This window comes from Capronia coronata, assembly GCF_000585585.1.
Source record: "Capronia coronata CBS 617.96 chromosome Unknown acBCG-supercont1.5, whole genome shotgun sequence".
Lineage (NCBI taxonomy): Eukaryota > Fungi > Ascomycota > Eurotiomycetes > Chaetothyriales > Herpotrichiellaceae > Capronia > Capronia coronata.
The window spans coordinates 787,738-812,273 of NW_006912897.1; the positions used below are offsets into that span (position 1 = coordinate 787,738).

Consider the following 24,536-nt stretch of genomic DNA (forward strand, 5'->3'; position numbering starts at 1 on the left):
GATTCAGGGGAGACGTTGGAGGATGATGCAGGGAATACGAGGTGGAGCGTGACTGTCATTTATTCCATTTGTCTTGTTACTTGACAGACATACCTACAATACGTGACAAACAGGTGTGTCATTTTAGAACGAGTATCCCAGCCTCGTGTCAGACCAAAACTGCCAAATCCGTCGCTGACATCCCCTTTGGGAAACGTCTAGACCCCGGCCCCGTCTCGCATATGGCCCTTGAAACGAGGTTGAGGGTCCACAACTTCGCCCATGCTAATGTCCTCATGTCAGACGAACCCAGCCAACATGGTGCCAACTATACCGGTAAGTATACCGGTAAGTACGTACGTGTTGGCCAGCTGCTATTCTGAACAAGGCAGTGCGATTACTGAGCCCCTCATCAACCGCCATCGGCGCATCGCGAAGAATGATGGGCAGCCACAAGAAAGGATGTGCAAAGAGCTCCATGGCTGTGCCCCTCATGGTCAGCAACTAGTTTGCGCCTGCTGTGCCTTCTGGACCATTCACCAAGGCTCCAACAGAGATCCAACGATCTCAACTCATGGCGGTTAGATGCGCACACAATAAGAGGATCAACACGACTTCTGCGAACAAACCTCAAACACGATACCCCCGATACATCTGCTTCCCCTGGACGTCCGAACCGCCATGATCCAACTAGCTCCTGCGATACTGCGGTGACCGAGTGCCTGCTGCAACAGCCTGTTTGAGCTCTTGCTTCCAGCCTCAGCTTTCGAGCCATGCCCTGTACCATTCAAGTCAACGATGTGTTTGGTCCAGCTGTCTCGTCGACCTGCCACTATGGGTTCGACTTTACACTTCTCTTCGAAGAAGTCTTTCTGTGTATAGTACCTATTGTGGTCCTCACCTTCCTTGTCCCCATTCGTCTCTACCAGCTACTTCCTCGAAGGCCTGTGTTCAGCCCGGGCAACTTCTATTACACCAAACTAGTAGGTCTTGCGCGTCCTGTCACAAGCCCACATGATTGTATTTCTGACTTTCTAGGTAGGCACTTCATATATGCTTCATCATCATACAATTGGTCAAACTAATCTTCCTCGTCATACCTGGATATGTTCCGAAAACGAGAGCCTCAATCGCGGCACAGGCCCTCTCATTTTATATTGCCATCGTCTTGTGCGGACTATCGCACTTTGAGCATTTGAGAAGCGTCCGACCGTCGGCGCTGCTTTCTTTGTACTTTGGCGTCTCCCTTTTGCTCGACACCGTCCGGGCAAGAACGCTCTGGACACTTCAGAACAATGTCCCCTTCGCTGTGGCCTTTTCGGTCAGCCTGGGCTTCCAACTGGCCCTGTTCATCTTCGAATCCTTGGAGAAGGAGACGGGTTATAATCGATCGTACGAGACCCTGTCCAAGGAGACGGCCGGGAATGTCTTCACCAGAAGCCTTTTCTGGTGGGTGAACCCTCTCCTCCTGAGAGGCTTCAAACAGGTCCTAGAAATAGACCAACTACCTCAGATGGACAACGAACTGAGTTCTCCCGCCCTTCAACGCAAGATATGGGCCGACTGGAGCGCTCTACCCGCAAAGAGTCCCGCTGCACTTTTCAAATTGCTCCTCAAGGAGTACCGTTACAGCCTGTTTCAAGGCATGATCCCCCGGGCGGCTCTGTCGGGATTCACCTTCGCCCAGCCGTTCTTGATCACGCGCGTCGTCAACTTCGCCGTCGACGATGCCGTGAGGCTAGACCATGAGTTAGGCAATGGCCTCATTGCCGCCACGGCTCTGATCTATATCGGGCTGGCAGTTTCCAACGCCAACACACAGCACAAGACGTACCGCGTCATCACCAGGCTGCGTGCAAGCCTTGTCTCACTCATCTACTACAAGACCTTGAGTGTGAGCATTCCCACCGCGCAAGACTCGTCGGCAATCACGCTGATGAGCACCGATGTCGAGCGCTCAGGAACGGGGTTGAGGTTCATCCACGAGCTTTGGGCCAGTCCCATCGACATTGGCCTCTCGATCTATCTTCTTGAACGCCAGCTTGGCCCTGCAAGCGCCGCTCCGGGAGTCTTCTTTATCCTCTGCAGTGCCGCTGGTTTGAAAGTGGCTGCATCCATGGGCGAACGCCAGAGACTTTGGCTCCAATCCATCGAGCGTCGAATCAAGGCAACTTCGGAAATGCTTTCGTCCATGAAGGAGGTCCGAATGGGTGGTCTCCAGGCAAGGCTCGAAGCCGAGCTACGGGATCTACGGCAAAAAGAGATTGAAAGCTCGAGGAAGTTCAAGAACGCATTGGCTCTTATTGTTTGTTTATCTTACACCACAGCAGTCATGGCTCCGGTGTTTTCATTCGGAATCTTCTCTCTTCTCGCCCAGAAGAACGGTACAGCCCCCTTGACGACAGACAAAGGCTTCACTTCGTTGGCAGTCTTTTCGCTACTTCGGGGCCCTATGGCGACGTTGATCGATGCTATTGCTGGATTGGTGGCATCAATAGGTGCCATGCAGCGGATCGGTGAGTATTTGACGACCGAGTCACATCGGGATCCTCACGGTCATGCTATGCCTCCTTCGCCACCCCCATATACTCCCTACTACCCGGACGGTCCAGAGCAAGGCTACGATGCGGTCCCCCTGAGAGAGCTCGGCAACGCCACCTCCAAATCTGGCGTGGCATCTGACCGGCCTTTGGTGGTAGCTACCAACTACAGCGCTGGGTGGGCCCAAGACAAAGCATGTGTGCTTCACGATCTCAACTTTTCGGTGATGAGCTCATCCCTCACGCTTATCGTCGGCCCCGTCGGCTGTGGGAAGTCCACTCTTTTGCATGCTATGCTGGGCGAAACAACTGTCAACCAGGGCAGTCTGACCAGGACATTCTATCAGGCCGCATTTGCCAGCCAATCTCCTTGGCTAGTCAGCGACACCATCCAAAAGAACATCACGGGCACGAGTATGTTTGAAGAGGCGTGGTACAATCAGGTCGTGGATGCCTGTGCCTTACGGGACGACCTCGACCGTATGCCGAAAGGGGATCAAGAGCCGGTCGACGCTGGAGGTTCGAATCTCAGTGGAGGACAGCAAGCGAGAGTGGGAGTTGCCCGAGCTGTGTATTCCAAACAGCCGTTGATACTGTTGGACGACGTGATGAGTGGACTCGATGCACGCACTGAGAACAGCATTTTCACCAACCTGCTCGGCCCAGAAGGGCTTCTTCGCAAACAAAAGACGACCGTCATCTATGCCACGAACGCGCTGCACCGATTGTCGGCAGGAGACCACATCCTAGTGCTCGGCAACGATGGGAGATTGGTCGAGCAGGGCACCTACTCTGAATTGACCTCGATGGAGAAGCTCGCTCAATCTGGCGATCGCGAACCTTCCGAGTTTGTGAACGTCTCCGTCGAACCGGTCGATGCCGAGATGCGAGGCCTGCTTCAAACCCTGACCACCAAAGAGGTAGTAGGCAATCAGAGGCGCACGGGCGACTTAACCGTGTACAAGTATTATGCCCAAGTGGTGGGCTATCTGAACTTTGCCATCTTCATCGCTCTAGCCTCGCTTTTTGTCTTTGCGCTGGTGTTCCCACAATACATCGTCAAGTGGTGGGCTCAAGAGAACCAACGGCATCCAAACAAGAACTTGGGCTATTATCTAGGAGGCTACTTTGCGCTCGGGTGGGTTGCACTCTTCGCCTTGGGCTCGGCATGTCTGCAGCTCGTGGTTAGGATGATGCCTAAAGCTTCTTCGACATTTCACACTGTTCTCCTACGCACAACTCTGGACGCGCCTTTGTCTCTCTTCGCCGGGAACAATCTGGGGGACACCATCAATCGATTCAGTCAGGATCTTCAACTGATCGACATGGAGCTCCCGCTGGCTCTGTTCAACACCATCGTCGAGCTTCTGTCATGCATTGCCCAGATCATCCTCATTGCCATTTCAGCAAAGTACATTGGCGCAGCGATGCCGGCGGTGCTCGTGGCCTTCTTCCTGATTCAGACCTTCTATCTCAGAACAGCTCGACAGTTGAGATTGCTGGATATCGAAGCGAAAGGACCCCTGTTCTCTTCATTCCTTGAGACCCTTTCTGGACTCGCCACCATCCGAGCATTCGGATGGGAAAGCGAATACGAGCAGCGGTGCCAGGAGAAGCTGGACTGGTCTCAACGGCCCAACTACCTTCTCTATTGCGTCCAGCGATGGTTGAATCTCGTTCTCGACTTTGTGGTGGCCGGGATCGCCATCGTGGTGATCACCATTGCCACCAAGACAAAAGGTGACATCGACCCCGGTTTGATCGGAGTTGCTCTGGTCAACATCATCAATTTCAGCGTCAGCATCAAGGCCTTGCTGGAGAATTGGACCACCCTGGAGACCTCGATCGGTGCTGTATCGCGCATCCGCTCGTTCGCAAAAGACACCCCATCAGAGCACAAGACAACAGAAAAGAACAACCCTCCACCAAATTGGCCCGCTGAAGGCCACGTCGCGTGGGACCATATCACTGCAACCTGGGAGGGCAAGTCTGCACCTGTGCTCGAAGATTTGTTTTTGACGGTGGAACCTGGTCAAAAACTGGCCATCTGCGGCCGTAGCGGCAGCGGCAAATCATCACTGGTGTCCGCCTTGTTTCGCCTTCTGGAACCGCAACAGGGTACGATTCTGATTGACGACGTGGATATCTCGACAATCCCACGACAGGACGTCCGCCAACGACTGATCTGCGTCACACAGGCGCCGTTTCTGCTGTCGGCGTCTATTCGCGACAACGTCGACCCTTTCAAAGCCGCCTCCGACGACGACATACTGCATGCTCTCGCGGAGGTCCAGATGCAGGAGGTTGTCGACGAGCTGGGCGGCCTCGATGCGCTGGTCAACGGCGACAAGATGTCCGTCGGTCAAAAACAATTGATCTGTCTTGCCCGGGCCACACTCCGGCCCGGCTCAATCCTTGTTCTGGACGAAGCCACGGCCTCCCTGGACTTGGCCACGGACGAGCAAGTGCAGAAGATCATCCGCACAGCATTCCGCAACCACACCGTCATCACCATCGCACATCGGCTGCAAACCATTGTGGATTATGACCACATCGCCGTCATCTCCGATGGCAAACTCGCCGAGTACGGTCCTCCCGCCCGACTCTTGGAGAACGAGAGCTCTTATTTCGCGCAACTGTATCGCGCCAGCGCCGGCCACACGAAGATCGAGCGAGCCAAGTCCAAAGCGAGATCTGTTTATCGTAGCAGATCTTCCAGCAAGGAGGTTATCCCGAGACTCGGGTCACTTCGTCTCCCACCACCTCTGGAGAAGACTTTCCAGGATACCCTGGATTACACAGCGTCCTCCAGGAGGAACCGCGACATGGAGGGTGATGACGATGCAGCTTTTGCCGCAGCCAGCAGTGACTATTTTGAGGGCTTCCATGAAGAGTCCCACGAGGGAGAGCAACCGCTCATTTCTTCGACGATTCAGGACGTTGCCAGAACGTTTGATGATCCCATCTTCTCGTTTGCAAGTCAGAATTGGACAATTTCGGCTCTCACGCGGCCTAGCGGATTGATGAGCACTCCGTATGCCGGGGTCGCGAGATTGGACACTGTCCGAAAACAGCAGCTGGAGAGACAACGCCGGGATCGGGAGTGTCGGCGCGAACAAGAGCTGGCAAGGTCTGCAGACCTTGATGTCTGGGCAGACCAGGAGGGGGAGGGCAGTGGGAGTAGTATTCAAGAAGACAACGACCACGACCAGGACCCTCACGACCACCATGATTAACAGTGTAACACGGAGGGGTCTGGCTCGTGATGTAACGTATCTGGGGCTCCGAGCATGAACACAACATGGTGTTCTACCTGCAGTCCAGAGCAGTATAGGTCTGGAGTAAGGTGATTTAGCTAGCATTCGTGTAGTAAGGACAGCGCAAGGGTATTTGGTAGCGATCTCTGAGCAACGGGTCGTCCACAGAGGTGTAGATAGAATGCCCCATAATCCAGATCTTGAGAGAAGGCTGTCCGGGCCGGGTGAAGGTGACAGGAAAAAAGCCACAGGCAACGCTCAGTATGTCTTGACTAGGTTAATGGATTAGGTCAATTCAGGCGTCCCGTCAGCTTTTCGAGCGCCAATCTACTGCGACTGCGCAGTGGCCCCTGAAATAGCCCGTCAAACGCGAGTCAGCATGATCTAGAGACTAGAGCAAAGTCAGCTGAAGTTGGACAAGTATTCGTGGGAATTCCTAGTCCCTCCCACGGCATAAAAGAAGCCATACCCTCTCACTGGGGGTGGTCGTAAAGCCACACATTGAATCTGGTTCAACGAATACTCACACTCTTTACTCTTTTGCTTTTGCAACATCAGTCCAGAGTCCAGACTCCCGCGTCGATGGCAGTCTCGTGGCTTCTAGCCATCCCCATCGTTGTATTTCTTCTCATCAACCTCAAAGCTCTCCCTCTTGTGTGGCACGTAGGTTCATTCTCCTCGCCTGTTCTCCCTTTCCCCTCCCGCTCAGAATATTCATTGCCCGGTTCTCCCATGAGTGTCATATCGTCCCTGATTTCCATAGACTAAACCAGACAGTTGCGGCTCTTCACATTCCTCATTCAATCCCGCACATGGCTCAAGCCGTCACAAATCCACGCGACCGACACTGCCACTGCCCCTGGTAAACAACAACCTACAACACCAACACCAACACCAACAATCTTCCAGCCCCTAATATTCCGCACCGCCTCCCCCTTGTTGGAGATAGACTACTACCTGCACAAGTCGAACGCGACGTTCTTCGCCGACGTCGACATCGCACGCTCGCACCTGGTGGCGGCACTGATATGGCCACTCGTGCGGCATCCCACAGCCGCTCTCCTGCCCAATGGCAACGCCGTCGTCCCCAAGGGCCAGATGCTCGCCATCATGCTCGGCGGCGTGCAGTGCTCGTTCCGGCGCGAGATCCGGCCGTACCAGAAATACGAAATCTGGACGCGAGTCCTCACCTGGGATGAGAAATGGGTGTTCTTCATTAGTCATTTTGTGCGGGCGGGCGCGGTTCCGGCGAGGCCTGAGTTCACGTTACAGCGGCGACGTGAGCGTGCGGCAGGCAAGCGCATCGAGCAGGCGGAAATTGGGAAAGCCGTTCTGGCTACCGCGGTGAGCAGGAACGTGCTCAAGTTGGGCCGGGCGACTGTGCGGCCGGAGGATGTGTGGAGAGCTGCGGGATTGTGGCCGGGAAGTCAAGAGGGAGTGGAAGGTGTGGAGATGGTCAGACGGCGAGGGCTGGATGTCTTGAAGAGTGACAATCCTAATGCTGTGCATCGGTTTTTTGAGGAACTGGTGGATCGGGAAGATGGTGTTGTGGCGTTGGGCGAGTATCGCGACCTTTGGGCTTGGTGTTAGGACTGTTAGACATCTATCCTCAAAGCTTGCTTGTTTGTTTGTTACGAAGAGAGGAGGAAGAGGGGTACATGTGGAACAGGTCATGTCTTTGGAAGAACCGAAGTTGTCTCTAACTCCCTGCCTGCTCTTATTCCTAAACTTTTCAGGGGCTGTCTCCTTGAAAGTCAGCCTTGTTGATATTCATCTAACGATAGCTGAGATAACGCTATCTTATCAATTAGAGTACTACTAGTAGTATTAAGGTTATCCTTATCGATAAAGTCTCTATCTAGTATATACCTAGGTATTTACTGTAGACGTCCTCGGCAGTCGAGAGTATCATCTGGAAGTCAACATCAAGGGAGTGCTCTTGTGCCAAACTTGAAGCTGACTGTAAAGCAGAGGAACGACACCCAAGGCCTTTCAACCATGTTTGATGATCCCAATCTCCGAGCAGCAGGGAAGGTATGTCCCCATGTACAGTCCCTCAAGGATAAATGATCTGGGATCACAAATCCAGGATCCGCCGAATGCTGAGATCGATTGAATCAGCGACCGCGATTTCTGGCACGCCGTTAACCCGACGAGGTAGGACAACGCGAGGCTGCGTAACGGAACTAGATGGAAGACTCATCAGATATGGTAATGTCGCTGAGATAGTAATCGTCGTTGTGGGCCAATTACTCATGTGAAACATGGTTCTCCTGTCCGCCTCAAGTCGAAGATAATCATCAAATCCTACACCAGACAGTAGGACAGAAGAGAAGACCGTCCGATGATCACAACCAAGACAGCGTCGTATCTGGCATGTTTACTAAACAGCTGTCCGGCATCGACTGGAGTGAGAAAGATGCCAAAGACCAGGTATGATCGAATAACTAATCATTCCAAAGTCCTTCGCATTGCTACTTAAAGGCGTTGCGGTGGCCGCAGCTCTTGCGAGGGTCAGTATGGTCTCATCTTGATCTTCCAAACCAAACTGCTCATTATCCCGATCATGGCGTCCGCTCATGATGCATCCTATATCTTCGTGGTAGGAGGAACCGGCGCCCAAGGAATCCCCGTGATCCGCGGTTTGGTGAAAGACAAGAAATACAAATGCCGCGTGCTCACCAGAGATGCCAACTCATCGAGGGCCAAAGCACTGCTCGACCTAGGCAATGTCGAATTGGTCGAAGGCACATTTGCCAGTGAAGCAGACCTGCGCAAAGGATTTCGCGGGTGTGATGGAGCCTTCGTCAACATCGACGGGTTCAACTGCGGCGAAAAGACGGAGGTCTACTGGGCCATCCGCAGCTATGAACTCGCGTTGGAAGAAGGCATCAAGTTCTACGTCTACGGCAACCTCGACTACGCGTACAAGAAGGGTGGATATGATCCGAAATTCCGCGCCGGCCATTACGACGGAAAAGGCAGGATAGGAGAATGGGTGCTCCAGCAGAACAGGGACAAGGTCAACAGCCACAGGATGGGCGTCGCCGTTTTCACCACGGGGCCATATATTGAGATGTCGATTGCCAAAGCCACAATCTTCACGCCCACGGTCGAGGATGATGGTATCGTCACTTGGCGTGTCCCGGTGGGTGACGGGGCCGTCGTGCATGTCTCCTTGGACGACTGCGAATATTATGTTCGCTGGCTGTTCGATCATCCTGAACGCTCTAATGGCATGGATCTCGAGGTTGCCATCGATCATATCCACTATGCTGATCTGGCCAAGGCGTTTCAAACCGTCACCGGCCACCCGGCCAGGTACATCGATACTGACTTGGAGACGTACTGGGAGACAGGCAATTGCGCCGCTTCGGCGAGCCTGATAAGCGGGTATAACTCTGATCCCAAGGATCCGGCGGTTATGACCTTCAAGGAGAACTTCACTGGGTTCTTCAATATATGGAAATACTCCGGTGGGAACCAAGGCGTGATAAGGAGGGATTATGAGCTGCTGGATGAAATCCACCCGGGTAGAATCAAGACTGCGGAAGAGTTCTTTAGGAGAGAAGACGCACGAGGCAGGACAGCCGGTCTGGGGAGTCTTTGGGATCGTGTCCAGGAGGAAAATCTCAAGCCTGTTCTGAAGATCGCTGAGGATAAGAGGCGAGGTCGTCTGTGAGGATATCGAAGGAGTGGTCGATCGCGGTCGTCTGTCTGCTCATCTGGGTTGAAGTGGTTGAACATGTTCCAGACGCAGTGCTAGAGTTCAGAGCCATTCAGAAGATTGGGACCCCGAGCAAGAGAGAAGATGACAGCCCTAGGCTTCTTGTTGTGTCAGTGTTAGCACGAGAGTACAGTAGTAGCTGGTGGTGTAGTGCCAGTTGCTGTGTGAGGCATGAAATGAAGCGACCCGCCGACTCGTGGCGCAGTTTGACCAGGATGACGACGCTGGCCATAGAGCTTGAGGCTGAGCTGTTGCGGAGGGACCCAAGTCAATCAATCCATGACACGCGCAAAAGGTGTAAGGACAACCTGTGTAACATAGTAGTTGCGGTGATCGACAAGTAAGGGTTCAGTGAAGAGGTGTATCTGTGTGTGTGACAGAAATCTTCTCAAACAAGGAATTTGGGCGCAGTCGCGAGATCAGAATGCAGATCAAACTGCATTGACATGCTGTGGACAGCCAACTTCTATCACGACTATCCGTCTTGCGACAACTGGTTCTTTTGTTACACCTCATGCCCTCGTCTCATCGCCTTCTACACTCCAATACAATTCTCCTTGCACGCCGCATAGACCTCTTTAACTGCCACCAGCCGCTCTAGGCCTCCCATGGCCACCGCGGTCGAACCGACCTCACCGGTCGAGGCGCCTTCAGATCCTAGATCCCCAAAGACCCCTGGCGAAAACGAGCTTCCTCTGCCACCGGTCCCCTCTCTGATGAATGGCGCAGATGGAGCAATTGGTCCCGCGGAACGAGAACGCGTACAACATGTTTTGTCGTCGGATGTAAGACGCGTCACTCACTGTCCGTATCTGAAGAGGCTCCTAACCAGATCTCCAGGTTGGAATGACCACACTACTCGGCAGATTGAAACAAAGCATAAGTTCTACAAGAGTACGATGGCCTCAATGTCTTTCTTTCGCCACAAGCTAATACAGCGCAGGACTTTGCCGCATTCCTGAAAGAAAGATCTGTCATCGAAGAGAAGCATGCGCACGGGTTGAAACGACTGTGTCGGAGTACAAACGAGCAGATACGACGGCCGGAAAACAGACAAGGCTCTTTTGCGCAAAACTATGAAGAAATCACGAGAATCCACGATCGAATGGCCGAGCATGGCCTTCAATTCGTCACCGCCCTGTATGCAATGTCGGAAGAACTCTCTGAGCTGGCAACGAATACAGAAAGAGGCCGGAAACACTGGAAACAGTCGGGACTGAGCGCGGAGAGACGATTCCAGGACGCCGAGTCTGCCATGGACAAGGCCAAGTCTAAATACAATTCGTTGGCAGAGCAGTACGACCGGGCGAGAACAGGCGAAAAACAGTCCGGCCGGTTTGGCTTGAAAGGAACCAAATCCGCCGTCCAGCAAGAAGAAGACCTCCATCGCAAGCTGGAAGCTGCCGATAGTGATTATGCTGCCAAAGTGCAGGCTGCGCAAAGCATACAACAGGAGTTGTTGACTACACTCAGACCGCAGACTGTGCACGCTTTGCAGGAACTCGTCAGGGAAATCGATGCTGGCCTGGGCGTGCAGATGCAGAAGTTTGCAGGTCTGACCGAGAAGCTGATTCTAGGCTATGGACTTTGCATCACACCACTGAAGGGACAGTCGCCGGCTTCGGGCTCAACTACGAGAAGCCTGCGGGAAGTCACCTCGAGTGTGAACAACGAGAGGGATCTTGTGGACTATGTCCTAAGCTTTACCGGCCGGGCAGCTGCAAGACCACGCGAGATCAAATATGAAAAGCATCCCGCTTTGTCGCCGAAACAGCAGCAATTTAGTCCACCTTACAGTCAACCGCCCGCGGATTCGTACGGGCAAAATTCTGGGCCGCCTCATCAGACCCGACAGGTGTCGGGTGTCACTACTTCCCAAGGTGATGGATATCCAGCCTCAGGATCGCAACCGCCGTATCCTGCTGCAGGACAAGGACCAACGTCGAGTCACCCACCGCCTCGACCGCAGCCGCCACCGCAACAATCAAACTTTGGCCCTGCTCCATCCCAGCGATCAAGCCCACCGCCTTCTGTAGCACCTCAGCTGCCGCAGATCGAGTCTTTTGCGTCTGATCAATTCGCCGACCAGACTTCTGGTGTGGTCAGTACAGGAGCCACGGACGCTCATTACCGCGCACCTCTGGCACAATACAACAACGGCTCAGGACCACAAACTGGCCCACACATGGACAATCTTCGGTCTCCTTCCTCGTCAATCGGACCTACGAATCCCATGGTCGGTCCGGGTCAGCAATATGGTCAGAGTGGTCCAGGGGGCACTCCATTCGATCAACGCTCTCCGTCTTCCTTGACGCCACAGCTCAGTAATGATCGCATGACGTTTCGACCTCCCCGAGGATCTTCGCTGGAACAGTCTAGCGACTCGAGCAACAGTGTCCCTTTGCGCGGCCAACCAAGCACAGTTTTCTCGCAGGTCACTGTGCCGCCTCCGTCGGAACTAGAGGAGCGACCTACTCCACCAGCACATATGCAAGGTGACAGGGCGCGATCCTACGGTTCGGAGGGCGGCCTACCTCAGTCTTACCCTCCTCCAGGATCCATGTCTGGACCTGCCAGCAATGGGCAAATGCAACGACTACCGCAGGGTCCTCCTGATGGGCCTCTGCCACGGCTTCCTGGATCAGGTGGCAGTGTCAGCTCGTTCGCTCCGAGGGGACCATCCGGCCAGCGAGGTGGACCCCCGGTGAGACCCGTGTTTGGAGTGTCGTTAGAAGACTTGTTCCAACGCGAGGGCACTGCCGTACCCGCCATTGTCCGTGAATGTATCCAGGCTGTAGATCTGTACGGCCTCGACGTGGAGGGTATTTATCGAACTTCCGGGTCAGCACATCATATTATGGAGCTGCGACAGCTATTTGATCATGGTAAGAAGGGCGCACTTTGGGAGACAAGAGAAATGCTGACCATCGTCTAGATGCCAATGCGGTGGACTTCCGGAACGCTACATCTTTTCACAACGATATAGCTTCTGTCACCACTCTGCTCAAACACTTCCTCCGGGAGTTACCCGATCCCTTGCTCACGGCGACACAATATCACGCATTCATCGAAGCGGCCAAACTAGACGACGACATTATCCGGCGGGATTCGATACACGCCCTCGTCAATTCGTTGCCAGATCCCAACTACGCCACTTTGCGCGCTCTCACGCTACACTTGCACCGCGTTGCCCAGCACAGCGACAGGAACAAAATGACCATGAGCAACCTGGCCATTGTGTTTGCGCCGACGCTGATGGGACAACATGGCGGCGCAGGGCCAGGAGGTGGTCCCGATATCGCCGACGCCGGTTGGCAAGCCAGGGTTGTGGAGACGATCCTACACAACACGTACCAGATCTTTGACGATGATGAATGAGCCACTCTTGTGACGTTTGTTGGCTGGACTGAGGCGGGATCTCGGGCACGCCGTCTTCACAACCATATCAGGGCCTCGGTGCGTAGACCCTAGGTGTCTGCTAAAAGTTCTCTGGCGTGGAGTGTCGAGACGTTTCAGGTTTGTTCACGAGGACGAAGGGAGCAGCGATGACTCAAGACAGCTCATATCTATCTGATTTAAGAGACGAAATATGCTCCTAGCGTGATATGTAATGATCAATCAAGTCCATCAATGCTTCTAGTAATATGTCCCTACCTAGGTAACCTGAGGTCCGTGGCCGGTTCAGGCAATCGAACACGCATACATGATGATAATACATAGCTACCCAAGCTGGATAGCGCCGCATCGACGCCAAAAAGACCAAAAGACGAAACAGTCCAGCCCAACAACAGTCTAGACTTGAAGCCATTAGATAGGCACTTTATCTCGACATACAAGAGCAACGAAAAAAGGAAGGGGGGTGTCACGCTCCCAACACGTGACATTGTGTTACATAAGCACACTAGCGTGAGGTGCGCCAGTAACTGGCGCACCTCGACTCTCAACTCCTTATGAGTCCTCTTAATTAGAATTCATCAATTAAAGCACCCTATCGGTTCGTGATAGGGGGAAAAGGCCAAAGGGCCAAAAACGAAACATCAAAAAAGATTGATTGCATCCGACGTGGGACTCGAACCCACAGCCTCCAGATTTCGGTCGTAATTCAAAGTCGTAAGAAATTGAACACTTATAGAAGTCTGGCCTATTTAGGGTGTTAACTTGATTGACTCAAGTAGACTTCAAGTTGTGCGTTCAGAGAGACTTACGCGCTACCGTTGCGCCAGCCGGACAAATAAGTCGTGTTGACAAGGGCAATTGAGTCGTGTTTGACGAACAATTTTCAAGTGAATTTTGGGGAATTAAACTTATATATGTTCTTTTAGTGGTGCCGGCGATTAGTGTCCGTTCCGCGTTTATCCGATCCGTGTGGGGTTAAGCCAAGACAGACCTACATATGTAACCACTGCTCCCGGGTGAGATAACCGCCACTAGGTACCTACAGTACATTTGTTTTGGCGCCGAGCCTTAAGGCGTCACTTGCAGTGTTCCACTGGGAACAGAGAGACCCTTTGCGGCTGGGGGGTTGGCGGGCTAGAGGCATCCCAAGTCCGACGGGTTCGAATTTGGGTGGTTCTCCTTGTCTGTGTCTGGCAGTATTTGCGCGTTCATTGAAGATAATACTTTTCCGTTTCCGTTCCACGACCGATACCAGTCTGACAAAGTGCGCACCGCACATATACAGAAGCGAAGCCGGTGCGAAGAGTAGTTTCGCCCAGCTGGCAGATGTCAAGCACCAGTGCGGCATAAGGAGAAAGACTAGTTCATGAGAAATATATACCTGGGAGTGGTGTTCAAGCTTCGGGGATTCAGATTGCCCCTTTCTCTGGAGACAGAGGGGTTTTGTGAGAGATGAAGCTTCAAGACCAGATTGTTCTCGTGACAGGTAAGTGGCCCATATTTGCTACGACAACCCCAGTCTACTACCTTGGGTGCAGACCCTCGGGAGAGAAATCACGGGGAGGCTTGCTGTTCCTTCAACCCAGATGATCTGGGATACACATTTTGGAAGGACATGTCAAACGATACTCACGCACGAGATACTTACTACGTATTCCAGGATCCTCCAGAGGTTTAGGCCTCGCCATCGCCAAAGCCTTCCGGGCAGAAGGCGCACAAGTGGTGCTGAACTACTTCCAATCGGATCCTGAACAGATATCCCGTCTCGCGGAAGAACTCGAGGCATTCCCTTTCCGCGCCGATGTCGCCAACCCCGACGACGTCAACGCCCTCTTCGCCGCGGCCGAAGCGCACTTCCACCGACCAATAACGACGGTCGTGAACAATGCCATCGCAGGGGGATTCGCATTCAACGGCGACGCCAGGCCCAAAGTGGCCCAGCTGACTTGGTCGGACTTCGATGCTCAGCTCCAGGGCTTTCTGCGAGGCACGCTCAACACCACGCAGGCTGCGTTGCCCGGGTTTGAGAAGGCCCGGTTCGGCCGGATCGTCAATATCGGCTCCAATCTGGTCCAGAACCCGGTCGTGCCGTACCACGACTACACGGCTGCCAAAGGTGCCTTGTTGGCGTTCACCAGGACGTGTGCGGCGGATCTGGGCCCCAAGGGCATCACTGTCAACTTGGTTGCGGGGGGGTTGTTGGAGACCACGGATGCAAGTGCGAAGACTCCAAGGGTGGTCTTTGACCAGATCAAGGCGGTGACGCCGTTGAGGAAGGTCACGACTCCGCAGGATCTGGCGGGCGCGGTCTTGTTCTTTGCGAGTCCTTGGGCCGATGGCGTTACTGGGCAGCAGATGGTCGTTGATGGTGGGTTGGTTATGAACTGAATTGAATTGAGAGGTGTTCGTGTCTGGCTGTTCTCTTTCTCTCCTGTCCGGGACGAGGTCTGGTATTTTTGGTGGGCACATGCTGGAAGCGGTGTGTCACTGATATCTGCACATAGCAGGAGGCAAGTACTTGCGTTTGATCTCTGCTGGATGTGATGAGATGTGATGTGATGAGATGAGTTTCGTGGCAGACTTGATCTCTGCTCAGCCTTGATTGAAACTCGAGCATGAGGCGGGCCTTCCCAGGGATGCCTCCGCCTCTGCCTCTGCTGCCGGATGGGATGGAGATTGATATCGATATTGATATCGATATTGATATTCTGCACGGCGTCACAGTTTCGCCGTCTGTGGTGATCGGAGCTCAACAACTGCTTTCCCCCATACCTTCCTAGCAGCAAGGTCGTCCATCGCACCGGGAACGCTCTCCAGACCCAGATACGTTTTATAGATCACAGGCCGAATCTGGCCGGTCTCCAGCATCTCGTTGAACCCCTTCCACACCTCTTCATTCTCTTGCGGGTCGCGTCGTCCCGTCTCACCATATCTCTATAGCCCCCAATTAGCAATCATTCGACAGACAGATCTCCGTGTGTTTGTGTGACACTCACATATCCCATCAACTTCGCACCTTTCAGCAAGACACGATTCATCGCCAACGTCTCCATTCGCCCACCCCGTCCAGCAAACCCGGCAATGACAACACTCCCGCTAAACCTGAGACATCTGATACTCTTCTCCACCAGCCCAACCGTATCATACACCACATCCACACCACGACCGTCCGTCGTCATCTTCAGCACTTCCTTCTCCCAGCCGTCTCGATCATAGCGGACCACTAGTACTCCACCAGCCACACCCAGCTTCCTAACCACTTCAGCCTTCTCCTGACTACCGACCGTCGCGATCACCTTCGCACCCAGCGCGTGAGCGATTTGCACAGCGACAACCCCCAGGCCCCCTGCCGCGGCGTGAACCAGAACCGTCTGTCCGGCCTGGACCCGAGCGACTCGGACGAGAGCGCCGTAACTCACCGGCGCAGTGGCGGCACCTAGGCCCGCGACGTCATGCAGTGTCCAGCCCGAGGGTACTCTGTGCAGCGCGGAGGCCGGGACGGCGATCTGTTCCGCGAACCCGCCGACGCTGGATCCCCAGACTTGGTCGCCGCGGTTGAAGCCCGACCTGGCCGAAGCTGAAGCCACGACGCCGGCAAATTCCAGTCCAAGGGTGAATGAAGGTTTGACTAGCCCGACATGGTTGTTCTGGTGGAGGCCGCGCGCGTAGAGAAGGTCGACGTGGTTCAGGGCGCTGTGCGTAATGGTGACTAGGACTTCGTCGTTTTGGATGTTAGGTATCGGGGCGGGAATGTCTGTGACCTGAAGCTCTGAGAAGGACTCGACGTATTTTGGGATTTGGATGGCTTTCATGGTTGGAATACTAATAGTATGGTTAGTCTCCCCTAGGATGGTTTTTCATGTCATGTCTTTCGTTTCCTTGCTGATGGGATGGTTCGCTTGTCCTGGATTTCTTGAGTATACTCGATGAGGAGGCTCAGGGGGGCGATGTTCTGACGACAATACAACCTATACTTAAGGGAGGGTCTTGTTGTAGAAGAAAGTATCACCCTTCCCACATATTTCGGCAAAAGACACACCTTGTGGTATTCGGAGCAATAAAGTACAGGCGGGTTATACATCATTGTAGACACGTTGGAGGATGAACGGGGTTATGTTCATATAGACGTATTCAGGACCAGCCTCTTAACCGAGGTCCAAATCCGAAGCCTTGCCAGAGTCTTGCCAGAGCCTTGCCAACATCCATGACTTGGGCAATCGTCCCGTATTACAGCTTTGGACACAAATAACAGAAAGCGATGCAGGTCACCGCGGCCACCTTGTTGAGTATGAGGCTTCATTCATGCGACGAGGGACCGCCGATACGCGACCTCTCTGATCACAATATACACCTAGAACAGCACCGTATCTGGTCAAGCCTGCCTTCTGGATGGAGAACGCACGGCGTATTGCAGGCCTTGAAAGTTTTCTATCGATCGTGTGCAGTCTCCGCTCAAGTCAAGGGCAATTCTGAAGCACAATTCTACGGCTGGACGATGCGATTGAGACATGCAGGTTGCAAATACCACTGGCCAAGGGCTCATGGAAGATGTGGGCAATCCAGGTAGATTCACTTCTGTCAGGGGGCGTAGACAGACTCTCTGCACATGCATAGTGATCTGTGTAAGTAGGGAAACCGAGAAACTATTGACCGCGAGCGAAAGGCTCCATTCCTTCACGGACAGTCTGGGGAGGCGCCGACAAGGTGGTTGCAGGACAACCGGAAATGTGTTAACGGACAGTTCATGCAAATGTCAATAGAATGAAATTCCACGCCAGAGGTTGAATGGGGAGGTTGGTTGAGCACACCAGATTGGTGAATGCGTCCGCCGAATATCAGTCACTGATCGCCTGTCGTGTACATTGCCGTGTCCTCTGGCTCGCCAATGTTCTGCCCTATGACGGATAAAACAAACCTAGAGAGTGGAAATCTCGGATTGCATACGGAAGCGCGGGGAGCAGAACCTGAAGACCAGAAACGGGCCTTGGAAGGCATGTACATGGTTCTGAGGAGGAATTCGACATCAGTACTCCAGCATCGCATTGCTGCCTCTGCGGATATTCGAAGGCGGCGCGCCTGGGTCAAAGCAATAGGTCCGAGGATCAAAATGTTCTGAATAAAGCCAACAGACTTCAACTGCACGGTTTTTGTTTTCCACACTTGATTCCATTTGCACCAATGTCTATGCTCGAAGTATGTACAGTCGGGGCAGGCAGCGCTCAAGTCAACGTGGCAGGCTGCTGTATTCCTCCCATATTCAGGAAATTTCGTTCGATTCTTGGACTTTAATGCGCAGGTTTCGAGTCGGCCTTTGCGTTAGGGTTTCGGGGGTCATTCTTGTACTCGTCCGCTGTTCGCCGCCCAAATGTCAGCCATTTGCCTTGCGTGTTTCGGTCGAGAGAGACCGGTCGGAATCGCTCGCATAGGCGCTACTTACATGCCATCATGGCGTTGGCACCGGCGTTGACCGCCCACAGGACGAGGATACCGGCAGCGTAGAAAGGAACCATAGGCTCGGCTGCGCCAGGGTTAGCTGTGTGCCATCCGGGTGAGGCGAGACGAGGTGCGGTAGTACTGACCTAGTTTGCCGGGGAACTTCTTGGGGATGAAACCAGGCATTTTGGCGGATATCTGGTTGCAAGTGAATTGTATGGGTTGGCTTGAGAGCTTCGTCGTCAAGGAGTCTCGTGAAGCTTCCCGACTCGATGTTCTTGAAGCTTTGATCGAGCTAAACCAAATCGGTCGATATCTTGGCGTGTTTGGCCGGTTTGTGGATGGATCCAGTCCGAGTGGTGATTTGCCATGCAGTGCGCAGTGCTCCGCAGCGCGTCCCCCGCGAACATGAATGCAAGCCGACGGACCGGTGTTTGTTGATATACTCTGTAGCGTGTTTGGAGAAAGCGAACACTGATATTGCCACAGCCAGGGGCTTGCGATCGAATCGCGAATTGGTGTACATGATGGCCTCTCTCGGCCCTGCGGTCTCATCGCTACGCTCGTCTCTCTCGTTGCTGGAATCGAGCATATCTATTCTCGACGAAGGAGTCTCCGATTTTCCTCGTCTATGCAAGGTCCTCCAGACCCAGCAACATTTTGAGTTACTTCCCGAACCTACTCTGCGAGAAGCGCAACAGTCTCTTGTCGATGAGATTGTCCCGGCGATCGACCAGTTATTGTCAATCGCAGAAAACCACGTCAACCAACTTGCAAGGAGGGAAGCAGGCCTGAAAGCGCGTTCAGAGTTGTTGGAAGGACGCTTGAACAACAATAGAAGAAATTCAAGCTTCGGTGGAGATATTCGACCCTTTCAGAATACAACCTCAACCCAGGCTGCCGGGTTGGCTGATTCGAAGGTGCTGGAGATGAAGCGGCTGCAGCAGAAGAAAGAAAGACTGCAATATGCTATTGAAAGACTGGAACTGCAAAGCAAGCAAAGGGAACGGGAGCTGCGGAAGAGCATGGCTATTGTGAGGGAGTGAACGGAGACAGGAAACTCATGCACAACATTTCCAGCTCGTGGTGATTGGCCCTTGCTCGGGCGATCGACTGCGCGAAGACTTCGGAACGTGGCAACTCCAAAGGAGGTATGACTAGGCGATGATATGAGAAGCACACCACTAGCCAGCATTTCGCACATTCTAACCGAGTGCTTGCCACGCTGGGACGAGCGACTCTCCAACCCTGCCCGTTTTCTGCAATCGAACGTGGACATCGTTTCAATCAAATCAGCCGGGAAACCAGCCCACGAGCTCCTAAGGGTCAACGATTGAGGACGGAGTCTGGAGGACGGAGTCGACTGAAGACGCTACTGTCGACCGATGAGAAACAAGAACGCGTGGAAGAGGAAATTTTTCAAGGTACTTTTATTGCTCTAACAGGTTGATCGGCCGTGATGGCATGGCCTGTATCATCTTCAGATGCAGAGATAATCTGCCATTGCAGCGATGCATGGAGCAGCAAGGTGCAGGGAGATGATGGTGGACTAGGACTGTTCTAGGGTTGGTGGATGTGCTTCTGATTCCCACCAAGTCAACGAACTCAGGAAAGGGTACAACGCAGAAGGGGTATTCTAACATGGCATGAAACAGAAGGGAATTGCCGGGGTAACGGACCAGGTCTGCTGGGCGACGGAAGGGGCGGCGAGTGCCAGGGATGTCGCGAACCACAGATGATCTATGTCAAAAGATCAAGGGTTCGAGGGTTTCCGAGTCGCAGCAGAAGCTGAGATGTCGGAACTTGCCATGAAAGGAAAGCTCTGCTGTGCGGTAAAGGCTTGTCGGTCAATTGGTGGCTGGCCAGGCAGTGTTCTGTCGACTAGGCTCCCCAACGGATTGGTAGAGAGGGAAGATTGTGGCTGCACTGGCTTCTAGCCAGGCATCTCAATCCTCTTTCTCTCGCCTGTCTCAGGGTTGAACCGGTAGACCTCTCTGCAATCAATGTTGTGCATCTCGGGAAGAAATTTGCAGATAGAGATGTCGCAGGAGGGCCCTCTAGGACACATGTGGCCGAGGCAACAGGTAGGATCTTGGCAGAATGGGTTCCGACAGCTGGATGTTCTGGCTTTGTGTCTGAATGTGTCGAGTTGTCGCTGGGTAAGATGCTGGGTGTGATCCCATTCGCATTTGTCGCCGAACTGGCAGTATCCTTTCAGATAGAAATTGTTGCAGAGCCTGGTGTTCTTGGTATACAGCTCCTTCAGATACTCTTTGTCGATATCCAGTGGGACGTCGAGTCGCTGACCGTATTGATTCTGGTAGATGTAAGGCGGCGGAGTGAAGGGGCCTTTCTGCGCTTGCTGAGACAGCTGGCTGGCCTGTTGCTTAGGAGGCGTGGCACCGGCAGATGTGGACTGTGGAGGTGGCCGAGCCCTCGTGGATGCGAGTGCATCAGCAGCAGGTCTCTTTGTTCCGACAACCTGACCACCGTTCGGCATGGTTTGGATCTTGGTGGTCCTGAAAATGCCGCGAAAGGCGACCTGTCGAAAACCTTGAGCGACTTTTCTAAGGTCATACGGGAAGGGTGGACCTTCAAGTAATGTGATGCGGTCATTGATGGCATTCGGGAGGGAGTAGGGACTCAGAAAGCCGGCGTAGCTGTTGTCCGCAGAGCCGCCGAAGATGATATGCTGACAATGATGATTTCGATAGTAGAGTTCGAAGTTTGCTTCAATCCTGTCAAATCAGCCCAACTGCACTTTTGGTATCGACGTACCTTTCAGCTTTGAGTCCGCAGCTTCTTTGTGATGGCCTGCATCGATAAAGTCGGATAGAGGATGACTTCTATTGAACCCGATCATGAATTGATCAAAAACAGATTCGTCAGGAATGATCTTGGCAGCCTTGGAGGTCCGGCCCAGCCCTTTGGCGTTTGCATAGATCCGCATCACGACACGGTCATCAGCATGGTATTTGGCATGGGTTTGGTAATAGTTGAGGACAGCGGTGCGGAGATGTTTGCCGGCATCCTCGCCACCTTCCAGACCTCTCGAGACGAATTCGTCAAGAAACTAGAAGTGTCAGCAACCACTGACCGTTCTGATCCTGGCATGTCTAGTGGTGTAGTCTGGTTTAATCCACTCTTACCGGCATGCCATCCCCGTCGATGAGGACAAGGACGAATCGGTCGCAATCCTGCGACTAGGTTAGTGGAGGGAATACTCGTGGGGTCTCTGCTCCCTTGGATCACCATGGATGTCTGTATATGAGACTTCTCTGACTCGGCTTGGACCATTCGTTGATAGTATGTTCTGGCAGTATCTTGGGCCATGCCAAGCTCGCCTTTCGCAGCATCTCGCTCCTTGACAAGTTGATCAACCTGCGCCACCAGCTCCTAAGAGGATGTCAGCGTCGATCGGATCTGAGAGGCGGGTTGCTGACATCAAGAAGCCCATTCTTGGCCGCATCGCCTCGCTTCACCTCCTCTACACGCGCCTTCAGAGACGCCATCCTGCAAAAGACGGCCAATCGTAGAAGAAGCTTGTAAGTACAGCGAAAGGGAGAAGAAGTGTAAGGAAAGTGAGAGTCGAGAGATGGTGTTTGATGGAGGAGACTGTACGTAGTAGTAATGGGAACCAAGTCAAATATGCCAAGCTTTAACCCAGTCTTGGCATATTTGTATCAGTTCTATCTCCCCTCGCTGTGTATATCCACGCTCTGGCAATGTTTGGACTTCGGGTCAGTTCCAATACCATTTGTCACTTTACTAGTACGTATATCGTTCATCTTGGCACTTCTTCCTTTCACTTGAAGTGAAGGTGTGGGCCTTCGGCGTGAAGCCACTTCAGTGAGGTTGGTTGCTACCAATGTGGTTTCATTGTTGCTGCTTTAAGCGAGCCCGCCTATTCATTGGATCAACCTTGAGAATCCGGGGAAAACTACAGGGCGGCGTCTCCTTCGTCGAACGCTGCACTGCATTTTCCGTGGCCAGTGTCCAGCGTCTAGACTTCAAACATAAAGGTAAATTCAAGAACCTCCCGTCACTGCGCATTCTTCCTTCGATAATCGAAGGTGCCGTGGTCAGGCCCAAGATCGTGGCGATATCTACCTTTCGAGATGGCCCTGCGGTAACAAAGCGAGGCGCAACATGGCGCCGCCACCTCCTTCCACACCGACTACCGGTACCTCGAGTACTGCCTCGACACCCACGCAGACTCCAGCACCGTCTGCGATCCCTCCTCCCATCCCCGTCGAGACTCATCCGAACCGTGCAAAGCCTCAGGGTAACCGAGCTGCCGCACCCGATCCCAACCATCTCGCTCCGGAAGATGCTTACAGGTCATTCTCACCACCGCGACTACGGCCGGTCCCCGAGATCCACGGATCTGCGGCTGCATCTGCTGCAGCTGCCGCACTTCGCCCTGCAGTTGCATCGTTACGGGCACCACCCGCCATTCCTCCTGTCGCGGCACGGCTAGCGGAAGAAAGGAGACGAGCGGCCAGCAGGAGACGGAAACAACCGCATGTTTGGAAGAAGCTCCTTTGGATCAAGCAGCACGGCTTTCCTGACAACTATACCGACACCGAGACATTCCTGGATCATCTTCAAAGGAACCCAAGACTGCGGCCGTACGAGTTTTGGCCTCTGGTCGCCGACTCGACGGTCATTGTGCAGCATGTATGCTCTGTGGCCATCTTCGTTTGCGCCTACGCGGGAATCTACCAAGGTCGGCTGTCCCCGGTCGCCGTGGTGACATGCGGGTCGATTGCCACGATCGCGGGCTGGATAGTTTGGGATCACTGGATGGGCCAGGAAGAGGCAGAAGAAATGGCAGCGTTGGTTAAGGCCAATCGAGTATCGATTGATGTCGATGATGGATCAAGCACGAGTTCGTCCACCTCAGCCAAAGCCGTATTGAACGGGCACGCCAGCGGACATGCCAATGGCGGTCTAGGTGGAAGGGGTGTTGGGCTCAAATTGTCCACCACCAACCTTGCCGTGAAGGACAACGAAGCAAGGTCTGCAGGAAAGCATGGCCAGTCGCTGTCAAAGTCGTCCTTTCAGTCGATTTCGCCCATCGATCCTCTGGGCGACCCTACCCTAGAGCCATTTCCTGATCTCCGTCCCACGGCATCGCACCTACAAGTCCCTCAATCACCCAGCATCATCCCGTCTCCGACCACTCTGACACCATCCATATCGCCTCGCAACCAAGCTCGCCTGAAGACACTCAAATCGGCGTGTCTCATTTACTTTGCACTCCTGGGCTTGTCACCGATATTGAAATCCTTGACCAAATCCACATCATCAGACTCGATCTGGGCTCTCGCCACGTGGCTATTGATCATCAACATTTTCTTCTTCGACTATGGCAGCCTATATGGCCCAACCAAACCCTTGAATCCCATCCGGCCATTGGAAGTCGCCAACACCACCGCCGCCACCACGGCCACAGCTGATCCATCGTTGGTCCATGCGCATCACTCGGTTCGGGCTCCTCCGTTCCCGTCTTCCTTGTCCACGAATGCTGCCCTGATGGCGAGCACAGTTTTGGCCTCCCGCCTCCTTACGACCACCGCCGTGTTCAGCCTCACCCTCTTCTCCATCCAAGTGTTTGGTCTGTTCCCAGTGTTTCGGCGACATCTCCGCCACCGATCATTCAAGCTGCACCTTGTTCTGACATTTGCGTTGGTCACCATGTCTACCGGCGGGCTGGGATTGATCTTGTCCAAATCATACACCCATACCTATGGCAACTGTGGATTCTGCCTGGGCTGGATCTGGCATGTAATATTACGAAGTACAGTCGGGTTTGTGGTCGGAGGGTTCTGCACGGCGTTTGTAATGGGAGGGTGTTCATGGTGGTTGATTGGTTTGCAACGGTATAAAAACGTGGTCATTGGGCCCTGGGATCCGGCCAAACCAGTTCTGGCTGGCGGTTCATACGGAAGAAGTAGAACAGGTACCGACTAATTCAGCGTGTCATAAGTTGAACTGACCTCTGACCTCTGACCTCTCTCAATATCGTTCGGCTGTGCGTTGCTGTCATCTCCTCTCCAGATCTCTTCTACTCGTGTATAGCTCCATTCGGGACGTTTACACCTTGCACGTTCTCACCCAATCTCCTTCCCTTCCACAGCCCGCAAATGCATGCGCCACACTCCTGGTCCGACATTGGGGTCTTGGGACTCTCTCGGCGCT

General features: G+C 53.5%; 10 protein-coding genes across 10 annotated transcripts; 7 read left to right on the forward strand and 3 right to left on the reverse strand.

Annotated features, from left to right (window-relative positions):
- Window positions 1-752: 752 nt before the first annotated feature.
- On the forward strand, window positions 753-5,755 carry A1O1_05954 (uncharacterized protein; the record flags this gene model as incomplete). Its single annotated transcript, XM_007726837.1, has 2 exons — window positions 753-962; window positions 1,022-5,755. The coding sequence occupies 2 exons, from the start codon at window positions 753-755 to the stop codon at window positions 5,753-5,755; spliced, it is 4,944 nt and encodes a 1,647-aa protein (XP_007725027.1).
- A 603-nt stretch (window positions 5,756-6,358) lies between these two features.
- Window positions 6,359-7,366, forward strand: A1O1_05955 (uncharacterized protein; the record flags this gene model as incomplete). Its single annotated transcript, XM_007726838.1, has 2 exons — window positions 6,359-6,439; window positions 6,554-7,366. 2 exons carry the CDS (start codon window positions 6,359-6,361, stop codon window positions 7,364-7,366), a joined length of 894 nt encoding a protein of 297 aa, XP_007725028.1.
- Window positions 7,367-8,342: 976 nt separating this feature from the next.
- Window positions 8,343-9,458, forward strand: A1O1_05956 (uncharacterized protein; the record flags this gene model as incomplete). The annotated part of the gene is made up of 1 exon (XM_007726839.1): window positions 8,343-9,458. The coding sequence occupies one exon, from the start codon at window positions 8,343-8,345 to the stop codon at window positions 9,456-9,458; it is 1,116 nt and encodes a 371-aa protein (XP_007725029.1).
- A 653-nt stretch (window positions 9,459-10,111) lies between these two features.
- On the forward strand, window positions 10,112-12,881 carry A1O1_05957 (uncharacterized protein; the record flags this gene model as incomplete). The annotated part of the gene is made up of 4 exons (XM_007726840.1): window positions 10,112-10,288; window positions 10,344-10,397; window positions 10,447-12,388; window positions 12,439-12,881. 4 exons carry the CDS (start codon window positions 10,112-10,114, stop codon window positions 12,879-12,881), a joined length of 2,616 nt encoding a protein of 871 aa, XP_007725030.1.
- A 1,470-nt stretch (window positions 12,882-14,351) lies between these two features.
- A1O1_05959 (3-oxoacyl-[acyl-carrier protein] reductase) lies at window positions 14,352-15,287 on the forward strand (the record flags this gene model as incomplete). Its single annotated transcript, XM_007726841.1, has 2 exons — window positions 14,352-14,385; window positions 14,560-15,287. The coding sequence occupies 2 exons, from the start codon at window positions 14,352-14,354 to the stop codon at window positions 15,285-15,287; spliced, it is 762 nt and encodes a 253-aa protein (XP_007725031.1).
- A 330-nt stretch (window positions 15,288-15,617) lies between these two features.
- Window positions 15,618-16,711, reverse strand: A1O1_05960 (uncharacterized protein; the record flags this gene model as incomplete). The annotated part of the gene is made up of 2 exons (XM_007726842.1): window positions 15,618-15,833; window positions 15,896-16,711. 2 exons carry the CDS (start codon window positions 16,709-16,711, stop codon window positions 15,618-15,620), a joined length of 1,032 nt encoding a protein of 343 aa, XP_007725032.1.
- Window positions 16,712-18,184: 1,473 nt separating this feature from the next.
- On the reverse strand, window positions 18,185-18,518 carry A1O1_05961 (uncharacterized protein; the record flags this gene model as incomplete). Its single annotated transcript, XM_007726843.1, has 3 exons — window positions 18,185-18,249; window positions 18,337-18,417; window positions 18,479-18,518. 3 exons carry the CDS (start codon window positions 18,516-18,518, stop codon window positions 18,185-18,187), a joined length of 186 nt encoding a protein of 61 aa, XP_007725033.1.
- Window positions 18,519-18,859: 341 nt separating this feature from the next.
- On the forward strand, window positions 18,860-19,378 carry A1O1_05962 (uncharacterized protein; the record flags this gene model as incomplete). The annotated part of the gene is made up of 1 exon (XM_007726844.1): window positions 18,860-19,378. The coding sequence occupies one exon, from the start codon at window positions 18,860-18,862 to the stop codon at window positions 19,376-19,378; it is 519 nt and encodes a 172-aa protein (XP_007725034.1).
- An 887-nt stretch (window positions 19,379-20,265) lies between these two features.
- On the reverse strand, window positions 20,266-21,844 carry A1O1_05963 (uncharacterized protein; the record flags this gene model as incomplete). Its single annotated transcript, XM_007726845.1, has 5 exons — window positions 20,266-21,062; window positions 21,111-21,405; window positions 21,482-21,529; window positions 21,585-21,728; window positions 21,776-21,844. The coding sequence occupies 5 exons, from the start codon at window positions 21,842-21,844 to the stop codon at window positions 20,266-20,268; spliced, it is 1,353 nt and encodes a 450-aa protein (XP_007725035.1).
- Window positions 21,845-22,481: 637 nt separating this feature from the next.
- A1O1_05964 (uncharacterized protein) lies at window positions 22,482-24,308 on the forward strand (the record flags this gene model as incomplete). The annotated part of the gene is made up of 1 exon (XM_007726846.1): window positions 22,482-24,308. One exon carries the CDS (start codon window positions 22,482-22,484, stop codon window positions 24,306-24,308), a length of 1,827 nt encoding a protein of 608 aa, XP_007725036.1.
- Window positions 24,309-24,536: the final 228 nt, after the last annotated feature.